General features: G+C 42.8%; 1 protein-coding gene across 2 annotated transcripts in view; it reads right to left on the minus strand.

The window, feature by feature from the left end:
* The window catches only part of nfatc1 (nuclear factor of activated T cells 1), an 82431-nt gene extending 62496 nt beyond the window's left edge, over positions 1 to 19935 (minus strand). For both annotated transcript variants that reach the window (XM_075449550.1, XM_075449549.1), the window contains exons 1-5: positions 19645 to 19935; positions 16699 to 17743; positions 15266 to 15425; positions 4960 to 5162; positions 1130 to 1302 (exon numbers count right to left, since the gene is read on the minus strand). In XM_075449550.1, coding sequence (XP_075305665.1) covers positions 1130 to 1302; positions 4960 to 5162; positions 15266 to 15425; positions 16699 to 17743; positions 19645 to 19663 — 1600 coding nt within the window. In that variant the 5' untranslated portion in view covers positions 19664 to 19935. The remainder of the gene's footprint in view (positions 1 to 1129; positions 1303 to 4959; positions 5163 to 15265; positions 15426 to 16698; positions 17744 to 19644) is intronic.
* Between the last annotated feature and the right edge of the window lie 4356 nt (positions 19936 to 24291).

Raw genomic sequence — 24291 nt, forward strand, 5'->3', positions numbered from 1 at the left:
GCTTTAGCTGCTTCTTTAGCTGCTTCTGCTTTAGCTTTAGCTTCTTCTGCTGCTCTCTGATGAAGATAAAACTCTGATTCTCTCGTCTTTGGAAACAATCAGCCGTTCCCACATCTCTCTATTTCTCTGTCGTTCTGCTTCACTCGCACACAGACTGAATTCTGGTCAAAAACTTTTGTTTTGTGGCAGCCTAACAATGCTTTATTTCAGGGGGTTGAGATCATGGTTTAACTACTGTCTTCAATTTACCTCACAGGGCTTAATCTCCATGGCACCCCTCAGCGCCAGAACCACATGAAGCGGTGGACGTGCCGGAGTTTATCCCGGCCCGCTGGAAGGTCAGCTCAAGTGCAGCGCACAGAGTCAATGGAGTTTATTGAGTGAAGCTAAATAGCTTTTACTCAGTGAAATACTGGCAAATCAAAATGTCACATGAACCACATTTAGCTCGGCTTCATCTTATGATTATCGCCTTCATTTATAGAATTTCATTTTCATGTGATTACCAAAGAAAAAAGCTTCTTGTCCTGATATTCAGGATTTTTGTTTTATGAAACATAATCAATATCTACACTGGAAAAACTCTAAATCTTACCAAGTATATTTGTCTCATTGAGTATCTCATTACACTTGATATAAGAGACAATTGCCTAACAAGTACCATTTCAGCCAGATATAGGGACTAGTTTTAATACGATACATCTTGAATATCTTGTTAAATGAAAAAGTCTTGAAAACAAATTGTTTTGAGTCATATTTCATATGAAACAAGCTTTTTCTTTCATTTGAAAAGGTTTTTAAGCTAATTTCAAGATCACTTTTAACTCAAAAGTCCTAAATATCACATTTTATTTCAAGAAATCTTGACAAGCCGATTTTCACTAGTTCCATTGGCAGATTTATTTGCTTATTTCAAGCAAAAACGTCTTAAATTTGTTGTTTTTTTTACTTATTTTTGGAGGGGCATTTTTTCAAGTGTATATTTTTAAACTTCAAGGATTAATGGATTAATCCGGTTCCCAGTCTTTTGACTTGATAACCATATTTGTTCTCATGAGATAACTAATTTAACCATTAAAGCTGTGTTTAAGTGTGTGTGTGTGTGTGTGTGTTTGGGGGGGGGACTTACAGCACTCGATTGGATTAGAAGCAGCCTGCAAAGACACGGTTCTGCCACTGGCCGGGTTGATGTGAACTCTGAAAACCATCCGCACACGCGTGTTCTTCCGTCCGATGTCCGTCTCGCCCTTCCTCAGCTCTATGTCGGAGTTACGCAGCTTCAGGATTCCCGCGCAGTCGATTCTGTTTGTGGAGACACCAGAGGAAGAGTTCAATTCCATTCAATTAATTTTTATTTATACAGCGCCAAATACAACAAATGTCATCTCAAGGCACTTAAATAATAAAGTCCAATTCAAGCCAATTGGAATTCAATTCATTGCAATCACACTGTAAAAAATGCTTATGCTTACTTATGCAAAATTAAGTAAGAAAAACAACAAATACAAGACGTTTTTGCTTGAAATAAGCAAAAAAATCTGCCAATGGAACTAGTGAAAATCGGCTTGTCAAGATTTCTTGAAATAAAATGTGACATTTAGGACTTTTGAGATAAAAGTGATCTTGAAATTAGCTTAAAAACCTCTTCAAATGTCAAAAAAAGCTTGTTTCATATGCAATCCGACTCAAAACAATTTGTTTTCAAGACTTTTTTCATTTAACAAGATATTCCAGATGTATTGTCTTCAAACAAGTCCCTATATCTGGCTGAAATTACATAATTATTTATAAAATAATCCAATTCATTCATATACACTGGAAAAAATCAAAGTCTTACCAAGTATATTTGTCTCATTTCTAGTCAAAATATCTCATTACACTTAATATCAGACACAACTGCCTAACAAGTACCATTTCAGACAGATATAGGGACTTGTTTGAAGACAATCCATCTGGAATATCTTGTTAAATGAAAAAGTCTTGAAAACAAATTGTTTTGAGTCACATATCATATGAAACAAGCTTTTTTTTTCTACATTTGAAGAGGTTTTTAAGCTAATTTCAAGATCACTTTTATCTCAAAAGTCCTAAATATCACATTTTATTTCAAGAAATCTGGACAAGCCGATTTTCACTAGTTCCATTGGCAGATTTTTTGCTTATTTCAAGCAAAAACGTCTTGTATTTGCTGTTTTTCTTACTTATTTTTGGAGAGGCATTTTTTCCAGTGCAGAGCCAATTCAAAAACGATTTCCTAGCTAAGGAAACCAACAGATTGCACCAAAAAGAGTGTGCTGAAGCCTGCCATGCACACATTTATGACAGATGTGATCGGGCTGCGGAATTAAACGGAGCAAATGAAAAGTCGATCAGCCTCTCTGGGATACATCAGCGTGATCCTGATGAAGGCTGCCGTCATGTCAGCAGAAGATAAACGCCATGAACTGAGCTTTCACACCTCAGAGCAGCTGTGGGTAAAACTGCACAGAAACGACCCGCTGCAAACAATCATTAGATCAACAGTTTGTTTTTAATGGTTCCTGTGATACTCATCTAAGCCCCCAGAACTAAGATGTTTTCACCAGACCCTCTCTGTCTGACTTTGAGCCTTTCCAATCGGTTTCTGGCTTTTCCATCTCTTTGCTCCTCGACGCCGCATTCCTCGAAGCCCAGTTAATGTCAACTTTTGCACACATCTGAACACTCCCAAACATTCTTCCCTGCAGACGCTGTGGTCTGCCCCACTGGTGAAGCAATCAGGTGCGGATGCTAAAGACCCCAGCTGTTCGGCTGCCCATGCAGAAACTACATACTTCTCCTACTTCTACTACTACTTCTACTAACTTTTTGAGTTAGTATGCGAGTTTGAGTAAGCGAGAAGTTCCCGGATGCATACTAGATTCTCTGAAATGTTGGGTATGCATCATGAGGTCACTACTCATACTCAAACTAAAGAGGGTAGGTTCACTTCCTGTTTTCAAAACAAAAGCACCAATTGTACGGTAATGGCTTTCCCTATGATAAAAGGCAATGGGTATTTTATTTTGGTGAAAATAACCGGAAGTGCGTTGCTCACTGCGGCTAGCTTTAGTAGCGCCGAATTCGTGGGAACAAAATTGTAAATAGCCGGTATTTTGTCAGGTTTTCAACACGTTGGGGATCTCAACGACTACTTTCTCGCCTGAAAATGTTTCAAATGTTGCTAAAGTTTACAGAGTTTAGAGCTTAAGTGAAATCAGCTTCAGGCCGGCTGATTTCGGGTCGGGCAGGAGCGAAATGCATTGTGGGTAAATGCTCTGCATACCGTCTGATCGATGAGTATGTAGTATGCAGTATGTAGTATGGAAGTATGTAGTATGCGTATGTAGTATGGAAGTATGTAGTATGCGGTTTGGAACACAGCCATTCTGCATGTCAGGATGTTGGCCTGCACGTCTTCTTCCTCTTAATTACGTGCTTATTCTTATAGATTTACACAGAAATCGTGCTGCAGCTCGTAAACACCAGCTGCTCTGAGGAAATGTGTTTCATTGTCACATTAAAACGTCAACGCCGACTTTGTTCCCTTTGTGCTGCTGGATGCAACGCAGCATGTAGAGCGCCACACTCCTCGGGATGTGGAAGTGTTGCCCTCTGTGCTCAGACGTTCCAGTTTTATAAGCATCTCGGATCAGATTCCTGAGGAAGCGCAGGGCTGCTAACAGGGACTGGGGGGGGGGGGGGTTCTGCAGCAGCCTGCTAGCATCAGCGCTTTCTGACTTTTAATGGATGTAACACAAACTGAGCTCCTTTATGCAGCCACTTCAGCTCAGGATATGGTTTCTGTTTTCTTACAGACGGTGAGAAGTTTGTGGTGCTTTTAATCATTTTTACATGTGCTTCAGTGTGACATGTACATGTTTTTATAAAGCAGTGGACGATGTAGGCTTCATTATGTTACAGAAGTGGCTGCTTATGATGATTTAGGGGGAAGGTGGGAAGTCCCCTTCTGCTAAAGATCTTATTTTAATTTTATTTTATCCTAGTTGACATCCTTAAGATGTTATGTTAAGTCACATCAATGCTGTTGCAGGGCGTTTCTGCTCTGAATCTGCAGAGGATGAATGGCGAATTCATGGCAGTTTTAGGGGATTGATAACTGCTGGGGTGGGAATGTAAGCAACTGCCCTTGTTCTTGGGATTTTCTTCCTTTCTAAGGCTGTGTTCGAAACCGCATACTACATACTGCATACTCATCGATCAGAAAGTATGCAGAGCGTTTACCCACAATGCATTTCGCTCCTGCCCGAGCTGAAATCAGCCGGCCTGAAGCTGATTTCGCTTAAGCTCTAAACTCTGTAAACTTTAGCAACATTTGAAACATTTTCAGGCGAGAAAGTAGTCGTTTAGATCCCCAACGTGTTGAAAACCTGACAAAATACCGGCTATTTACAATTTTGTTCCCACGAATTCGGCGCTACTAAAGCTAGCCGCAGTGAGCAACGCACTTCCGGTTATTTTCACAAAATAAAATACCCGTTGCCTTTTATCATAGGGAAAGCCATTACGATACAATTGGTGCTTTTGTTTTGAAAACAGGAAGTGAACCTACCCCCGTTGTAGCTAGCTTGAAACTGCCGTTTTGACAGGAAATGACGATCGGCGACGTCACGTTACGTTGCATCTTGGGTAGTTTGAGTATGAGTAGTAACCTCATGATGCATACCCAACATTTTGGAGAATCTGCATCCAGGAACTTCTCGCTTACTCAAACTCGCATACTAACTCAAAAAGTTAGTATTAGTAGTAGGAGAAGTATGCGGTTTCTAACACCATTTCTTCGACTTGATGCAAACTTGTCTGAAATTACTTTAGGTTTCACGTGGACTTTGTCTTTGGTCTTTAAAAGTGACCTAAAAGTCTGAAGTCTCGCAGGAAAAGCCAACTTCAGAGCCATCTCATCCCCCTGACACAACTCACATGGCCCGCATGTTGTTCTCCGGCAGCAGGGGGATCTCCAGCACCTTGGTGTTGTTGTGCAGGGCCTCGTGGCTCGGGGTGGACACCGTCTTGCCCGTGATGCGGTGCACCTGGTAGAAGGCGTGGGGCCTCAGCAGCCGGTCGTCGGCCGTGCCGATGAACAGCTGCAGGGTCAGAGGCTCGCTCTCCATGTAGCCATGGAGCTAAGAGAAGGGGAGAGGAAACGCTTGTGGTCACTCCAATGCAGCCAATCAAATGCGGGTCTTTGGGAGGTCAGGCTTTGTGAGGAAAATACACATTTTGGAGCTTGTAATCGTCGCCATTTTGGAAATTTTTTTATTCACCAGCAGCGGTCTGTGTGCACGAGCCCCGTCAGTTCCTGTGAGACCTGCTGAAATGGTGCTATGCTACAACCGACACGTCATCATAGAGTTACGTATGCATACTGAAGGGACTTTAATATGCACAGCCTGACCCTCCAACACATCATACGGAGTAATAATGAACAAAATGTTCATGTTCAATTCGAAAATGTTCTTAAAAAGTTTGTTTGTTCTTAGATTTAACGCAAATATTTGACTGAAACCGACATTCGACAGCGCTTCGACTGCTTTCAGCTGGGAAAATGTTCTTTTAATTAATAATCAACTTCGGCGCATATCATCCCAGATCGATGAAAACACATCTTAGCCTAACTGCAATGAAAATATCTGCAGAACTGTGCAACAGCCTGAATAATCCAGATTATTTTTACATTTTTACAGAGTCTAAATAATTTGGATATTAATATATCAGAAGTTTGCATTCCTGAAAGAAAAGTTTCTGCAGACTTAATGTTTCCAGGAAATCAGGAACTAGTTGCAGTGATTCACTGAAACACGGTCAAACATAACTGTAAATACAGTAAATAAGGCAGGGACAGAGTTCGGACAATTCTAATCTTAAAGTAGTCTTCAGGATTTTTTCCTCTTTCTTAAAGGGACAGTTCGCCCCTTTTGACATGAAGCTGTATGACATCCCATATTAGCAACATCATTTATTATTTAGCTGTTGTAGTGCAGCTCAAAGTTTTTCCTTCAATTCAAATTTAAAGCCATTTTATCTCCTTTTCTTTAGCCAAACAACTCAAAAACACAACTGGATTTTCTCTTTTTAATTCATAAAAGCAAACCTAAACGTCTCCAGCTATGAGGCACGAATCAAAGCAGCGTCCAACGTACCGATTATTGTCGCTTTGTGGACTTATTCACTGGAAAAAATGCCCCTCCAAAAATAAGTAAAAAAAACAACAAATAAAAGACGTTTTTGCTTGAAATAAGCAAAAAAAATCTGCCAATGGAACTAGTGAAAATCGGCTTGTCCAGATTTCTTGAAATAAGATGTGATATTTAGGACTTTTGAGATAAAAGTGATCTTGAAATTAGCTTAAAAACCTCTTCAAATGTAGAAAAAAAGCTTGTTTCATATGATATGTGACTCAAAACAATTTGTTTTCAAGACTTTTTCATTTAACAAGATATTCCAGATGTATTGTCTTCAAACAAGTCCCTATATCTGGCTGAAATGGTACTTGTTAGACAGTTGTGTCTTTTATCAAGTGTAATGAGATATTTTGAGTAGAAATGAGACAAATATACTTGGTAAGACTTTGATTTTTTTCCAGTGTTCGGACTAAATTGCAACAAATTAACCCAAATCTGTAGGAGACAAACTGGCATCGAGTTGGCAGACGAAATACCTCAAAATGAAGGATACGTGCGTCTCACCATCCTTGTTAAAGTGTCAGAGGGAGACACTCATACCCACTTAATTATAAGCCACTCTGAGAAGGAGAGCTGGCTGAAACAATCTGTGTGGAAATGTTGAAACGAAGACCGCAGCTTTCGCTTACATAATGGGAGCACTCGAGGCGAGCAGCGCCCACAGCGAGAGTGAAAGGCTCAGACCGGGGAGGCACAACATGTGATTTGGAGGAGGATCCCTGTCAGGGTTAAGGGCCTGTGTATTTGTGTAAGGAAATGGGTTGCTGCCTAGCAATGCTGTTTATTCAGGGAGCAGGAAGGAGAGCGCCATGAAGTGAGGCCGCCTGCTCCCAACGTTACTCACAAAATCTAATTACTTACAGATTACTGATGATCTGCATTGAATTATTATCAGAAATAGAGTCTAGACAAATAGACGTATCAGAACCTGATGTTATCGTTTGGTTTAATCACAAAGCATGCACGGAAACATCTGTGTCTCGTGTCAGTTTGTGTCTCATCAATCACTCCAGATCAAACCGTCTAAACTGCGATCCTAAAACTGAGAAACATGTCCTGTTGTTGCTGTTTTTTGCTCTTTGATTTGAATCGTATGTTTCATCCAGAAGCCGAAGCAAACACTGATGATCTGTTGGTGCAGTTAGATAACACCGTCATGTAAATGCGCCGCTCCTCCACCCTGGCAGCTTGCAGCCTCCCGCCCTCGTTCATATTATCACCCACGAGAGGAATGCCGAGACTCCGGCTGCGTGAGGCTCAACCCGAGGAGGAGAAAGCAGCCGGCGGGGGCTCCCGCTGCACGGAGGGCCGCAGCAGCCTGACAGCACGTACAAATATGGAGTTGTCTGTGTCACTTTCACAAGGAGTATGGAAGTTTTTCTGTGCCATCAGTTTAAATACGAATTTCTAATATTGAATTTGAAAAACCAACAGTGTAAAAAAAATATCCATTTCTAAAAACAAAAATCAGTGTAAAAAAATTCAAATTAAAAAAATTCAGTGGAAAAAAATTCAACTTCAAAAAATTCAGTGGAAAAAAATTCAGTGGAAAAAGAACCAGACTCAACATCCGGGTAAACAGGGAGAAGCAATCGATCCCTGTCTCAATTCATCCAACGGCAGCCAATCAAGTTACGCTCCATTGGACAGATCAGCTCAATAGATATTAGTAATATCTATTACTCAATTTTATGAACACAAATGGCAAATAAAGTAAACTCACTCACTGAAGCACCATCACCCGCGTTGGTGGACATGGCTGATCTGATGAATGAATTGAGACAGGGATCGATTGCTTCTCCCTGTTTACCCAGATGTTGAGTCTGGTTCTTTTTCCACTGAATTTTTTGAAGTTGAAGAATTTTTTTCCATTGAATTTTTTTCCTGTGATTTTTGTTTTTAGAAATAGATTTTTTTTTTTACACTGTTGGTTTTTCAAATTCAAAGTCTGATTTTGATGCTGTAAAAATTCAATATTAGAAATTCGTATTCAAACTCTGATGGCACAAAAAAACTTCCATAAAGGAGCCTCATCCTGTCACGCTGTTCCTTTCACACCATAGTTGTTCGTTTACACTTTGGCTGTGTTCGAAACCGCACACTTCTCCTACTACTCATACTGACTTTTTTCCCGGATGCATACTAGATTCTCCGAAATGTTGGGTATGCATCATGAGGTTACTACTCATACTCAAACTACCCAAGATGCAACGTAACGTGACGTCGCCGATCTTTATTTCCTGTCAAAACGGCAGTTTCAAGCTAGCTACAATGAGGGTAGGTTCACTTCCTGTTTTCAAAACAAAAGCACCAATTGTATAGTAATGGCTTTCCCTATGATAAAAGGCAACGGGTATTTTATTTTGTGAAAATAACCGGAAGTGCGTTGCTCACTGCGGCTAGCTTTAGTAGCGCCGAATTCGTGGGAACAAAATGGTAAATAGCCGGTATTTTGTCAGGTTTTCAACACGTTGGGGATCTCAACGACTACTTTCTTGCCTGAAAATGTTTCAAATGTTGCTAAAGTTTACAGAGTTTAGAGCTTAAGTGAAATCAGCTTCAGGCCGGCTGATTTCGGCTCGGGCAGGAGCGAAATGCATTGTGGGTAAATGCTCTGCATACTGTCTGATCGATGAGTATGTAGTATGTAGTATGCGGTTTCAAACACAGCAATGATGCATACTCAACATTTCGGAGAATCTAGTATGCATCAGGGAACTTCTCGCTTACTCAAACTCGCATACTAACTCAAAAAGTTAGTAGGAGTAGTGGGAGAAGTATGCGGTTTCGAACACAGCCTTAGTCTAGAAATCCGAGAAACGACACACGACCCCAAGATGACGACATTTAAATCTAAGAAAAGCAGCTCTGAAACAGAAGTTGGTTGAGTTCTCAAGCAAAAGGGCAGATGACGAAGGGAGTGAAACAGAGGACCTCACAGATGTGAACACCAAAGAACAGCATGAAGCTCTTAGCAGTGACTGCGGTGAGCACTGCGCCACAGTCAGGAGACTTCAGAGGCGCATACTTCATTCTGCTGCTGGCGTGAGGGCGGCTGTGGTCGAGCCAGGCAGCAGCCGTGGCATGGAAGCAGGACAGAAAACAGCCAGCTTAGCTGGGCCGATGCTGGGCGAGGAGAGAAAGCACGACCAGCAGCTTCCAGAATAAACTCAGATCCCGGTTACAGTCGGAGGGGCGGAGGGACGCTGCTGCGCAGCATGCACCGTGTAATCAGGAAGTGGCAGAGATGGGGCTGCCTCGTCTGAGGCTGCCTCCGACATCTCCAGCACAGCCTGCCAGAAACGTGTGTGGTTAACGGCTGCCGCCTCCGCAGGACGCGATGATGTCAGCCGTACACACAGGAACTTTCCTAAACAAAGGGAAGTCTGTGCGGTTGGGGCGGGAGCTGGCAGAAAAAAAGTCTGGAGGGGAGGTTTGGGTTTGGCTTTAAAGGGATACTTCGCCTCTTTTGACATGAAGCTCTATGACATCCCATATTAGCAGAGATGGGACCAAGTCACACATGTGCAAGTCTCAAGTAAATCTCAAGTCTTAGCTTTCAAGTCTCAAGTAAGTCCCAAGTCTTAGCTTTCAAGTCTCAAGTAAGTCTCAAGTCTTAGCTTTCAAGTCTCAAGTAAGTCTCGAGTCTTAGCTTTCAAGTCTCAAGTAAGTCTCGAGTCTTAGCTTTCAAGTCTCAAGTAAGTCCCAAGTCTTAGCTTTCAAGTCTCAAGTAAGTCTCGAGTCTTAGCTTTCAAGTCTCAAGTAAGTCTCAAGTCTTAGCTTTCAAGTCTCAAGTAAGTCTCGAGTCTTAGCTTTCAAGTCTCAAGTAAGTCTCAAGTCTTAGCTTTCAAGTCTCAAGTAAGTCTCAAGTCTTAGCTTTCAAGTCTCAAGTAAGTCTCGAGTCTTAGCTTTCAAGTCTCAAGTAAGTCTCAAGTATTAGCTTTAAAGTCTCAAGTAAGTCCCAAGTAATTTTTTCTTGGGCAAGTCAAGTCAAGTCAAAGTCAAGTCACCTTATTATTGCAATTTTACCTGCAGAATCTGATCTTAATAAAGTGAAAAGACAAGATATAAGTAACTGTGAGTAAACATCATTGGCCAATGTGTCCAACCTGTCCCGCTTTATTTTTTAAACCCCAGCCAACTAGCCGGACTACCTTCATCAACACCAAAACGAGGCTGGAACTCTGCTCACAGGACGCAGCAGGGGGTAAGAAAATGTTCATAAATGATGTTGCTAATATGGGATGTCATACAGCTGTTTCCACTAAAACAAAAATGTCTGCTGATGAATAAGAGAAGTTGTGGAGCAACAAGTGTGCCGTAATTCACAAACTGACACCTTTATGTGACAGAAACAAGTAGAAATGCGTTATTCCTTCAATCAAACACTGTAAATATGACTGTGTGCGAGTCAGACTCTTTACCAAACATAAACCAAACTTTCTCTGTGTCTGAGAGCATATATTTGGGTTTCGGGGGGGCGACCACAACCTCAAAAACTCTGACACAACACACATATGTCAGAGGTGCGGTTGCTGAATGTTGACGTTGGCCATCAGACAGTAGAAGAGCTCTCTTATTCTGTTGTTTAGGCCCAAATATCAGTGTTTGTGTTAGCGTCTGAGATGCAGAATCAGCCTGAACGAGCCTGTTTAAAACCAGCACGGCACCTCAGGACCCTGTTTTGTATAACGGCGTTACTAACGGTGTTATTTTTCTAGTAACGGAGTAATCTAATTAATTACTTTTTGCCTCAAGTAACTCAAATCTAATGAAACACCTTACATCAACCCATGCGAATATGACACTAACCCAACCCCAGGCCCAAATGCAGCTAGCATGAGCCCCAGCGAAGGAGACGGAGCCACTCGAAAAACAAACAACTCTCGATTTTTCGGGTCAGAAACAGGTGACCAGTGAGTAGGTTTAGTGTTCTGTTTATTGTGCAGTAGGCCTAAAATACACAGAGAATTGCACTACTTAATGGCCAGATTTTCCTTTGGTTCTTTTTACCCAAGTTTACATTTGTGTGTCTTAATTTTGCACTTGAATTTTATATTCAATATTTATGTTTTTTATTGCTATGCATCATATGGCAGGCTGCAATATATTGAGTTCAAATAAATACCGAATGTTCTAAATGACTGCATATAGTGTTTTTATTCTTCAATCAGTTAATACACTGGAAAAAATGCCCCTCCAAAAATAAGTTAAAAAAACAACAAATACAAGACGTTTTTGCTTGAAATAAGCAAAAAAAAATCTGCCAATGGAACTAGTGAAAATCGGCTTGTCGAGATTTCTTGAAATAAGATGTGATATTTAGGACTTTTGAGATAAAAGTGATCTTGAAATTAGCTTAAAAACCTCTTCAAATGAAAAAAAAAAGCTTGTTTCATATGATATGTGACTCAAAACAATTTGTTTTCAAGACTTTTTCATTTAACAAGATATTCCAGATGTATTGTATTAAAACAAGTCCCTATATCTGGCTGAAATGGCACTTGTTAGGCAATTGTGTCTTATATTAAGTGTAATGAGATATTTTAACTAGAAATGAGACAAATATACTTGGTAAGATTTAGATTTTTTCTAGTGTTTAAACATATTTGATGTTAAAGATGTTATAGAACGTAAAAAATAACGCCACAGTTACTTTTGCTGAGTAACTAATTACTTTTACAATGTGGTAACTGAGTTACTAACTCAATTACTTTTTGTGAGCAGTAACTAGTAACTGTAACTAATTACTTTTTTAAAGTAACTTGACCAACACTGATACTGTTTCTTTTCTCATGTGTCTATGAATGAAATCTGCACGATATCTTTGAACTTATCTGGACTGTTGCTTGTTTTTAAATTCATTTGAATTATTTTATTTGTTTCTCTTTATGTTCTTTCATGCACTGGAAAAAATGCCCCTCCAAAAATAAGTTAAAAAAAACAACAAATATGAGACGTTTTTGCTTGAAATAAGCAAAAAAATCTGCCAATGGAACTAGTGAAAATTGGCTTGACAAGATTTCTTGAAATAAAATGTGATATTTAGGACTTTTGAGTTAAAAGTGATCTTGAAATTAGCTTAAAAACCTCTTCAAATGAAAAAAAAAGCTTGTTTCATGTGAAATATGACTCAAAACAATTTGTTTTCAAGACTTTTTCACTTAACAAGATATTCCAGATTTATTGTATTAAAACAAGTCCCTATATCTGGCTGAAATAGTACTTGTTAGGCAGTTGTGTCTTATATTAAGTGTAATGAGATACTCAATGAGACAAATATACTTGGTAAGATTTAGATTTTTCCCAGTGTGTATTTTTAAAGCTTCTTCCACTCCCTGCTGCAATGCTTTTATTTTATGTGAAGCAGTTTGAACTGTTTGTACATGAAATGTGCTGCAGATAAATTTAATTTGATTTGATTTGATTTTGATTATCTAACTGTAAGACACAGTGAGCCGACTAAGTTTTAACCAAACACAGTGAGATCTGCTCCATGTGTCTCACACACTTATTGTGATGCAGCTCTAATGACGCCCAGAGCCTTTATTCATCCAGAACCTGAGGTAACCAGACGGGCTGATGGCGAAAACATCTGCCGCCGTCCACGTTTCGACCACCAGAGCTCCTGTGGTTAAAGCTCATGACTAAGCTCTTACCGGCCGTGCTACATTACTCTGTAACCGTCTGCTCTGCGCTGGTGGACGCAATGGAAAAAGCCTGAGTCACCCCTCGTCTGGACGGGAAGCGGCCCGTCTCACAGCCTGCCCGTGGTATTCCATTCAGAAATGTGACACATCCCAATAACATAACAGCCGGGTCACCAAACCCACATGAGCCAAAAGACGTGAGGCGAGAAGTGACGAGGTGGCGAGCAGGAGCGAAAAGGAGCCCGATGGCTGCCCCGTTGTGTTGCTTCAAACATCACAGGAAGCTGTGGCCCAACACGAGGTTCAGGCCCACCAGGGGGTCGGGAGGTGAGAAACATTTGTGTTTGTTTAAAAACCTGCTGGAGTGTTTTATCCATGTAGACCAGCGTTGGCGTGTTAACGGAGGACGATGAGGGATAAATATACACTGGAAAAAATCTAAATCTTACCAAGTATATTTGTCTCATTGAGTATCTCATTACACTTAATATAAGACACAACTGCCTAACAAGTACCATTTCAGCCAGATATAGGGACTTGTTTGAAGACAATACATCTTGAATATCTTGTTAAGTGAAAAACATTTCCTGGTCAGAGAACATCACAGCCATCATCAAGAGGGCTCGGCAGCGGCTACACTTCCTGAGAGTTCTCAGGAAGCCCAACCTCAACTCCAACCTGCTGCTGACCTTCTACCCTTCATCCATCGAGAGCCTGCTGACATACTGTATCACACTATGGTTCGGCAGCTCCACCGCCGCTGACCGGGGGAGGCTGCAGAGAGTCGTCAAGGCAGCACAGAAGATCATCGGCTGCCCTCTCCCCTCCCTGATGGATATTTACACCTCCCGCTGCCTCAGCAGAGCCAAGGCAATCTCCAAAGACAGCTCCCACCCTGGCTCTGCCCTGTTTGACCTGTTGCCCGCAGGGCGGCGCTACAGGTGCATCAGGACGAGGACAAGCAGATTTAAAAACAGCTTTTTCCCTAAAGCCATAACCAGTCTAAACTCTGACACACACTGATCATCCCTTTGGACAATTCCCTATTCTTGTGCAATATTCAAATTATGACCAGACTCTGTTGTGTGCAATATATTCACATACTTGAACCTACTAACATCGTATTTTATTTTATTCTATATGTTACCACTAACACCATATTTGATTCTATTTATTTTATTACCGTAAAAAACTGTGCACCTTACACCCCCCCCTTTTTTTTTACATTACTTATATATTTTTATATTTTTTATATTTGCACTCTTTGCACTGTTTTTGGTGGCTTTAAGTTTCGTTATACCACGTATAATGACAATAAAGGCATTCTGATATATGTATATATATATATATATATATATATATATATATATATATATATATATGTATTCATATTTACATTTATATTTACAAGGATATGTGTGTAGTATATATTAGTTTTGTGATTATATATTTATTTAGATATTTAGGAAGTGTATATATGGCATATATTTATATAGGTTTATTGTAGTTAGGATATTTACAAACTGAAGAGTAGTTGAAAAGGGGTGGGAAACTAAAAAAAGTTTTGTACTTCTTCCCATTCCTTTTTCGAACAATGTGCGCTGTTTTGTTACGTATTAGCACTTTATGTGATCTCTTTTTCTTTCTTTTGTATGTACAAATACTTACATACATATTCTTTTTTTTATACATGTTCGAAAATAAAAATATATCAATCAATACTCACTATTTTTTTCACAAGAGCCACGTTGGCAGAGCAAAATCAAGGGAAGAGCCACTTTTACGGCAACATACTAAAGTCCCCTTTTGCAAATATGCATTTCTACATATAAAACATCCCACAAAAAAAGAAACGACACAGCCAATACATTTTCAATTCAGACCACATTTACCTTAATACTGGGATGAGCGGAAGCTGGCGTGCATGTCCTCGACTTTCTTCATGTTGTATTTGTAGTTTGTTGTTGTAATCATAGTGAGACATTCAGGATGAGCATGTTTTTTGTGCTGGTTTTTGCCCTTTTTTAATTAAAAACTGATCCATTGTGCCTGCATCTCACACTGGCTAAAGGAGCTAGCGTGCTCTGCGGTCAAGTGTGAGGTGGTTTAAGCGGGCTGCGTTGCCAGGTTTAAGGAAACACCATTAAGCCTTAATTAATACTTAATAAAAATACTTAATACTACAAAAACGCAAACTTACTGAAAATACTTAATACTGTGCAGTATTCGCTGTGTGTTATTTGAAAAAATGTATTGTTATTGTTAGCATATTGTTATAAGCTACTATGCGAGTGCGAGCCGCGCAATGAGTATCTCTGCTGTAGACAGTCATGTGACACAACCTGAGGAGCCTGAAACCAGAGTAGAGACAATAAAAAGGCGGCTCTGGCAGACCTGAACGACTGGGTGTCCTCCCGCCAGCGCCTTCACGGCCCCCCGGCTGCCCTCCGTCTCATAGTGGGCCCGGTGGTGGGACTTGGGCTGCACCTCGATCTGCAGGCTGTACGGACCCGAGCTGGAGGCCAGCTGCCAGTCCAGAGCTGGCAGAGACGGGCTGTCGGAGGCAGAAAAAACACGTCCAACATGTCAGCTTAAAGGGATAGTTCGCCTCTTCTGACATGAAGCTGTATGACATCCCATATCAGCAACATCATTTATGAACATTTTCTTACCCCCTGCTGCGTCCTGTGAGCAGAGTTCCAGCCTCGTTTTGGCGTTGATGAAGGTAGTCCGGCTAGTTGGCTGGGGTTTAAAAAATAAAGCGTTTTGCTTCTCAAAACAATATGCGTTCAACAGAGTAATACATTTGCATCACAAAATCGTTCTCCAGGAAAAAGTCAGACCTTTCCTTTCCTTCTCTTTTCTTCCATTTTCTTTCCTTTCCTTTCCTTTCCTTTCCTTTTGTTTTGTTTCCTTTCCTTTCCTTTCGTTTAGTTTCCTTTCCTTTCCTTTTGTTTTGTTTCCTTTCCTTTCGTTTAGTTTCCTTTCCTTTCCTTCCCTTTGCTTTCGTTTAGTTTCCTTTCCTTCCTTTCCTTTCCTTTTGTTTCATGTCCTTCCCTTTCCTTTGCTTTCGTTTGGTTTCCTTTCCTTATGTTTCCTTACCTTTTTTTCCTTTCCTTCTCTTTTCTTTCCTTTCCTTTTCTTTTCTTTTCTTTTCCTTTCCTTTCCTTTCCTTCTCTTTTCCTTTCGTTTCGTTTCCTTTTCTTTTGTTTATGTGCTGTGTAGACCGTGCAGACCGAGCAGTCCCTGCTTCCGAGCAGCAAACACCGTAACAGGCGCGGCTGTCGGCAGGCGGCAGCAGGCAGTGATACGAAGGGAGAGAAAATAGGGCCAAGAGATTGTGAGGTCTGACTTTTTCCTGGAGAACGATTTTGTGATGCAAATGTATTACTCTGTTGAACGCATATTGTTTTGAGAAGCAAAACGCTTTATTTTTGTGGCCCCAGCCAACTAGCCGAACTACCTTCGTCAACACCAAAACGAGGCTGGAACTCGGCTCACAGGACGCAGCAGGGGGTAAGAAGATGTTCATAAATGATGTTGCTAGTATGGGATGTCATACAGCTTCATGTCAAAAGAGGCGAACTATCCCTTTAACGTGGAGGCAGGAGGGCTTATTTTAGAGACACTTATCAAGGTAGAATGTGAAGAATGCGAAGGCAGGGATGTGCTAGACCTCGGGATGAAGCTCGTAAATATGCTTTAACATACTTCCCAGAAGGAAACATTCCTCTACAGTTTATCCACGTTCAAAAACTGAAACAACTTCTAATTTACTTTCAGTTTAATGCTTTCATATGACTCTTCAAAGCTTAAAATATCCTCACCTCATATACGGCTTGGGCTTGGACCAGGAGTACGGGTGCTGAGGCACGTCCAGGAAGCCTCCGCAGTAGCTCTCCTTCTTCAGGCTCAGGCGGCCGGCGGGGTGCTCGTCCTGGCTCAGCTCCCTGGGACTCGGCTCCTCGCCGCCGGGCTCCACCTTCAGGCTCACCGTCGGGCTGTGCTCCATGCTGGTCTTACGGGCCTTCATGGGGATCCCCTCTCCCAGGTCGGTCACGCCGTCCGTGGTCAGGGCGTTGATGGCGGCCAGGATGGCGGAGTTGGTGTACTGGTTGGTGTTGGGCAGCCAGCTCTCCTCCGTGATGCTGAGGCGGGGGGAGGTCTGAGGAGACGGTCCCGGGGAGTGATTAGGCGAATACGGGAAGTGTTTGTGCGCCGCCCCGCCGCCGTTGAAGCTGTACTTCCTCTTGGCTCCGCACGGGGAATTGGGCCTGGAGCCACGCTGACCCATCCAGGTGTCGTCCGAGACGCTCGTGCGTGGCGAGGTGGAGGGGGAGTGGCGAGGGGAGCCGCCGCCGGCGCCGCCCTCACCCGGCAGGGCGAGGGTGGAGCCCTTCGGGGACACCGAGGGCGACTGCCAGGGCGAGTTCTGGGGGGAGTTGTCGTAGTTGTAGGAGAAGCTGGACTCGTAGGAGGCGTCGGAGAGGCCGCTGCGGGACGAGATGCTGCTGGCCGGGCTCAGGCAGCTCGGGTCGCGGTAACCGTCGGCGCTGGGGAGGGTCAGCGTCACGATGGAGTTGACCCGCTTGCCCACAGGAAGGTTGCTCTCCTCCACCTCATCCTCAGGAAACTGGCCGTAGGCTGTGATCTCGATGCGAGGACTCTCCAAGGTCGGGGCCCCATTCGGCCGGACGCCGGAGGACGAGAAGTATCCGGCCGCCCTCATGTCGTCCTGGGAATCATAGCCATGAGGCTCCGTGACCGAGACGGATATGGAGGGGCTGGACTGGAGCCCGTGGTACTGGGAGGGGAGGCAAGGGTTTCCAAGCGGGAGGGAGAGGCTGACATTTGGCGTGTAGCCATAAGCATCTGGAGGGGAAGCAGGACGAGACGTTACAGCGAGAATCAGACAAACATTCACCGACTCAGCTGCCTGCACTCTCAGAAAATAAAGTACAGAATTGTACCTTTAGGGGTACGATGGCTTGTCACTGGGGCAGTACCCTCAGAAGGTATAGGTTTGTACCCTTGTGGTTTGTACCTTACAGAGACCAATCTTGTACCTCTGGTGGCAATTTTGTACCCTTATACTGAAGTAGCCTAACACAGACTGTCTATTGTACCCCAACATGTAGAAAAAAGGTACATATAGGTACCTTTTACCACTTGAGGACATATATGTACCTTTTGGACCCTCAAAAAGATACATATATGTACCTTTTACCACTTGAGGAACCAAAAAACAAAAACTAACTTATGACAAATAGCTCCTACATATAGATAATAAATGATAAGCTGCAGTGAATCGGTGCTGGAGAGGTCAGAAACCCTGGGAGGGCTTATCCAGAACCTCACCATTAAGATAAATTAACAAAATTAAATGTGTATTATCAGGAAAAAAAATACAAAATGGATTAATGAGAGAGAATAAGAATAAAAATAACATCACAAAAATCAATAATCAAGCAATGAATCAAGAAATAAATTACAATAAATCAAAAGACTAAATAGCAATGCGGCAACTATAAACAAAAAAAGAGAAGAAAAAGTATTAAGACAGTCCCATAGAGTACACTTGATCTTTTAATTTCCTGAATATGCTTGTTCCATAAAGTTACACCTTTATATTTGATGGAAAACTGTGCTCTGGTGGTACAACAGAGTGAGCTATGCCTCATCTGGCTGGGATCCCTGAGCGATGCAAACCCGCTCTGAAAGGCTCAAAGTGTGCACAGCAGCCGGGGTGGGTGGGACTCAATAGCAGAGCGGCCAAAAATAACCCGAGTCTAAATATAACCACGAGAAAGAAAGAAAGACCAGGTACTTTTTTCCGCCGCGCGCTGCCACACTTCTCCCACCTCGCGCACATGGTGCCTGTAAACTGCAGCAGTCTGAAAACACAGCCACGCTTTGGGCTGGCCGGGTCTCATGTTCCAGCAGCCACTGAAAATAAACGCGGCGGGGACACCGCGCGCGTTTATCTGCGCGCCGTAAAGCTGCTGGCGGCATGCGCGCAGCCGGGGATGCTCGCGGTTGCGTGCCAAACGCGCCCCGCTGGGTCACGTGAAACTCTGCTGAGGTCACAATTAAGTTCAAAGGAGGAGATGGGGGGCTGCGTGAAGCTGCGTGGAACTGCGTGAGCGTGACGCTGCGTGGAGCTGCGTGACCGAGACCACAGCGGGGCGCGCAGATGGAGACAGACACACGCAGCCGCCTCAGCTCCCGTCTGCTGTAAATTAGGGAGAATTAGGGGCCCCGCCATAAAGACTATGACATCAGGGAGGCTCAGTGTGACTCTTTGTAATAAAAGAAAATGATGCCCGCTTTTAAATCGCAACTTGCGGTGCGTGATGCCCCGAAATGGGACTAAAATTAGCCGCTTTGAATCAGCCGACATCCCGACGGGCAGCAACTCAATACTGTTCTGTGAATCACTCTCAGTATCACCCACAAGTCGGCCATTAGCAGGTTCAATTTGGACTATTTTTGGGCTCACTTTTCAGCCCCAGCTGAGCCACGCCCACTCCCAGTCCAAATCAGCAGGGAGGGGCGCGCGCAAAGATGTTCCCTCTGAAACAGCCTCTAAAAACTGAGCTCCAGACAAGTTAGCCAGTTCCAGATGGAGCCGAGACACGAATAAAAAACTATCATAACTGTACAGAGTATCGCGTGCGGGTGTGAGGTGTCAAACCCTGACGGGAGGGGGTGAATAAATGCCCCCGAGATTAAAAACAAAACAAAAACAAAACAGACTTTAATGTGAAGCTCACCTTCTTCTGCAGATTTCATTTCTTCAAACTGGGAGTGCAGCTGCAGACGGCCGCGGTTCCTTCTCCATATACCCCCCAGCTGTTGCGCAGGGTCCTCCCTCTGTCCTCCACCGCTGTGAGAAATATTAAAGTAACAACAAAAAAGCGCTCAGCTGCTGTTTTTATTTGGTATATATTCCAGATGAAGAAAAAACGCGAAAGCGCGCAGGACTGAGCGGACGTTCTGCCCTCAGAGAAGTGAGTTATTTCGGCTGCTGGGGATCCTGGCTCCGCTAGGTCGCCGTGACGCACTGATCCGGCGCACTGAGAAGTCCGACGCTTTTAAACCCGGGGATCACCCCGGCTGCGACGCGCCGCCCCCTCGCGCTCTGACGCATCCGCATATCCGACCACCATATGGGTTCCAGTGGAGATCCTGCCTCACACCGGAGGCAAAAGGGAGGCCAATCAGGGAAGCCCGGAGGGTCCGGTAGAGGGAAATAAGCCGGGAGAGGGAAAGCTAACGCGCCTCTGGAACTGCTTCAGCTTGGATGACAGCATAACCCCCCCACCACCACCATCCATCACCAGCCTAATGAGCAGGAATAACATGAGTCTGCAGCTTCCAGCCGCTTAATCTGCGGGATCTGTTCTTCTTTTACGCAGTAGCCTAAATGTCATCATTTACGCGGCAGTCATCACAGTTCTGCAAGACTGCGCGTGCAAATCAAGATTTATGTGCTGACAAATCCTCACGAGCATTTTACATCAAACTCCTGCCACTTTCACCCTCACAGAACCATCCATCAGCTGGCTGCAGCTGGATGCTCGTGCATGTGGACATGCCAGAAACATGAAGCCGCTCCAGAGGACACGAGACATTCAAATCCTTCAGATCTCAAATTGTTTTTTTTTTTTGTTTTTTTTCAAGTAGTCGCGCAGGCAAATAACTGCTTTTCCACTTCCCCCTGCAAGCCATAATTATCCATACTGTCATGATATAAAAATCGGGTCGTGCACCCAGTCATTTGACACGCTGAACTGGGATTCTTCACAGAGTTTTCCGTCGGCCGAGCTCTGCGGGCGCTGCGCACTTGTTGGGCTCGTCTCCTCAGCGCATGCAGGCGGGTTGCTTCTATCTTTGGAGAGTCTGGAGCTTCCAGCTGCTGGCAGCAGGCCCCTGGTATTTCTGTGATGACAATGGTCACATGAAAACTGGGAAGCTGCTTCACAGGACAGCAGCAGCCGCCAATCAGCTGACCCTGAAGTGTTAAAATGCGTCTTCATCTGAAGCTCGCTCCACATTTCCATCTGAACTTAACAGCTTTAAGAATGTTTCTGTTTCTTTAAACATGTTTCTACACTGGAAAAAATGCCCCTCCAAAAATAAGTCAGAAAAACAACAAATAAAAGACGTTTTTGCTTGAAATAAGCAAAATAAATCTGCCAATGGAACTAGTGAAAATCGGCTTGTCAAGATTTCTTGAAATAAGATGTGATATTTAGGACTTTTGAGATAAAAGTGATCTTGAAATTAGCTTAAAAACCTCTTCAAATGAAAAAAAAAGCTTGTTTCATGTGAAATATGACTCAAAACAATTTGTTTTCAAGACTTTTTCCCTTAACAAGATATTCAAGATGTATTGTCTTCAAAAAAGTCCCTATATCTGGCTGAAATGGTGCTTGTTAGGCAGTTGTGTCTTATATTAAGTGTAATGAGATACTCAATGAGACAAATATACTTGGGAAGATTTAGATTTTTTCCAGTGTATTCAGTGTCTCCAAGGCTGAATAATTTGAAAACTTATTTGGAAACAGCTGCAGAGATTCACTGAAACATGTTCCAACATGAACATAAACCCAGAATCTGAGGCAGACCCAGAGTTAGTTCAGTTCTGAGCAGCTTTAAGGTGAATATCTGCAGATGTTTCCATGGTAACAGCTGCAGAGATTCACTGAAACGTGTTCCAACATGAACATAAACCCAGAATCTGAGTCAGAACCAGAGTTAGTTCAGTTCTGAGCAGCTTTAAAGTGAATATCTGCTCTGAGCTCCTTTCTCCTCCAACACAGCCTGAACCCTCTCAGACGAGCTTTCTGTCCTTTCTTTAAGGAGTCTTCAGGAATAGTTCTCCAGGCTTCTTGAAGGACATCCCAAAGCTCTTCTTTGGATGTGGGCTGCCTTTTGTTCCGTTCTCTGCCAACATGATCACACACTGCTTCAGGTTCTGGATCAGGTTCTGGATCAGGTTCTGGATCAGTACCAGGCCCCAGCAGCATCGGGCCCAGCTGGAAAAACTACGAGCCCCACCAGCTCCCTGACGTACGAGTCAATCAGTAGCTCAGCTATTTATTACCTTCAGACGGGGTGGAAGCGTTTATGCAGCGCACATACAGCAGTTTATTCAGTTACACATACCTGTGGAGCGGCACCTCCGCCCCGGCTCAGGCCCACCAGCGCCAGAGATTTCCATGAGGTCAAAGAAACAAGACGGGCTCTTTAAATCAGCTCACTGATGAAACACTCAGCTCGGGTTTCACAAGAGCCGTCACTTCCCAGTGGGTGAGGAGGGAACCGGGGGCACGCACGCCGTGCTGTTGCACAACGGAGACAAATGTGGATTAAAGGGATAGTTCGCCTCTTTTGACATGAAGCTGTATGACATCCCATATCAGCAACATCATTTATGAACATTTTCTTACCCCCTGCTGCGTCCTGTGAGCAGAGTTCCAGCCTCGTTTTGGTGTTGATGAAGGTAGTCCGGCTAGTTGGCTGGGGTTTAAAAAATAAAGCATTTTGCTTCTCAAAACAATATGCGTGCAACAGAGTAATACATTTGCATCACAAAATCGTTCTCCAGGAAAAAGTCAGACCTCACAATCGCTTGGCCCTATTTTCTCTCCCTTCGTATCACTGCCTCATTCACAGGAGCTGCATCTCCTGTCTGCTGAATAATAATTACAGAAACACAATGGAGCCGTTTATAACTCCACCTGTGGCACTTTTAAATTACAAAACCTTTTAAATCTACTTTTTACCTCCAAGCAGCCAGACTTTCCTGTAACCTTTAAAGTGTCCTGATCAACAGTTCTGCAGCTTTCTGAAGCTCTTTCAGAGTTTCTCTTTGGACATTTTCTGCTTCTTCCCTCATCTTCAGTCCAGTCCTTGTACCTGAGCATCTTCAGAGGAATGTTTCTTTTCTTTGTTAAGCCACTTAACTCTTAAGTGATTAATAAAGTGTTAGAAAGTAATATATTTTCATTTAATTTGTGAGCCCAGTAAACATTTTCTTATGAGTTTAGAGCCTCGGTTGCCAATGTTTTTGTCTTATGTACTGTGCAAAACTCCTGATCCAGCCCTCATTTCTTTCTGTTTCCTTCCAAGCAGCCAGACAGGAGTTCTCCAGACTGTCTGAAGGTCTTTCAAAGTACTTCAATATAAAATTTAAAACTGTTTCTTCACCAAGACGAATGTGTTTTTTCTTTGTTTAACCACTGAACTCTGAGCTATGAAGCATTCAGGCAGGAAAAAGGCTCCTAACTCAAGGGATGAACCAGTGTTGTGTCCACACAGAACAGACAACTCAGCAAAGAAGCCATTTTAAACTGGATCTTTAGGCACTTTGTTCCCAGCAGCCTGTCACAGAGACGCATCATTTGTTCCCATTTCTTTAGCTGCAACTGTGAAAAACAGCTTCATAGTTTCAACTTTTTTGTACATTTACGTTAAAACTGCTTTCAGTTACCAAAAGAGTCAAATTAATATAACAAATTCAGTTTAAAAAAATCCTAATCCCAAAATAATGTACGTTATCACGTCTAAAAGTAGGAAAGTAGGAAAAAAAACAGACAATAATAAGAATTATATGTTATTCAACATCAAGAAAAAGTAAATAAGATTCAATTTAAAGCTTAAAAAAGGAATATAAGATATAATCTAATGACTAATTATGGAACAATTAATATAAATGAAATGATTAAACTGTTTTATGCCACCAGAAATGAATAATCTAGAAGCTCTTTGTGGGTTTTAGACTGGAATTAAGATTTGTTCCCATTTCTTTAGCTGCATGTGTGAAAAACAGCAAAGATAACACAGTCTGACAGACAGAAAACAGGATTTCTGCAGCAACAAGGTGATTCCCAAAGAGCTGTTAGCTGAAAACTTGGCATACCTCAGCATGGTGTGCAGTGTGTCCTTAAAACATTTGAGGAAACTGGACAAGTGGAGGACAAAAGAAGAAGTGTGAGGCCTAAAGAACTATCTACATCAGATGAACAGGATCTGAAAGTGATGTCCTTAAGAAAGAGGAAAAAATCCAGCAAAGACCTGACACAGGAGCTGAGAGATGCATCTGGACCTTCAGCTGATCCATCTGCTGTTGGCCCAAGCCTCATCAGAAATGGGCTCCATGGAAGGGTGGCTGTCAGGAAGCCGTTCTTAAGGAAGGGAAACGTTTATGTGTGATGTATTCGGTGTGAGCTGAACCCCCAACGACACACTGAACATCTCTTCTGCTGATGAGTGACACAATCTCACTGCTGATTTAATCGTTCTGTGTCCAGGAAACTTTTAAACACGTCTGAACCCGCGCGCCTCATGGCTGCTGGCTGCGTTTCCCAGAGTTCTGCCTGTTAATCAGAATTTCCTGAGCCCTGGAGGGGTTA

Source organism: Odontesthes bonariensis, chromosome 18, assembly GCF_027942865.1.
Source record: "Odontesthes bonariensis isolate fOdoBon6 chromosome 18, fOdoBon6.hap1, whole genome shotgun sequence".
NCBI classification, from domain to species: domain Eukaryota; kingdom Metazoa; phylum Chordata; class Actinopteri; order Atheriniformes; family Atherinopsidae; genus Odontesthes; species Odontesthes bonariensis.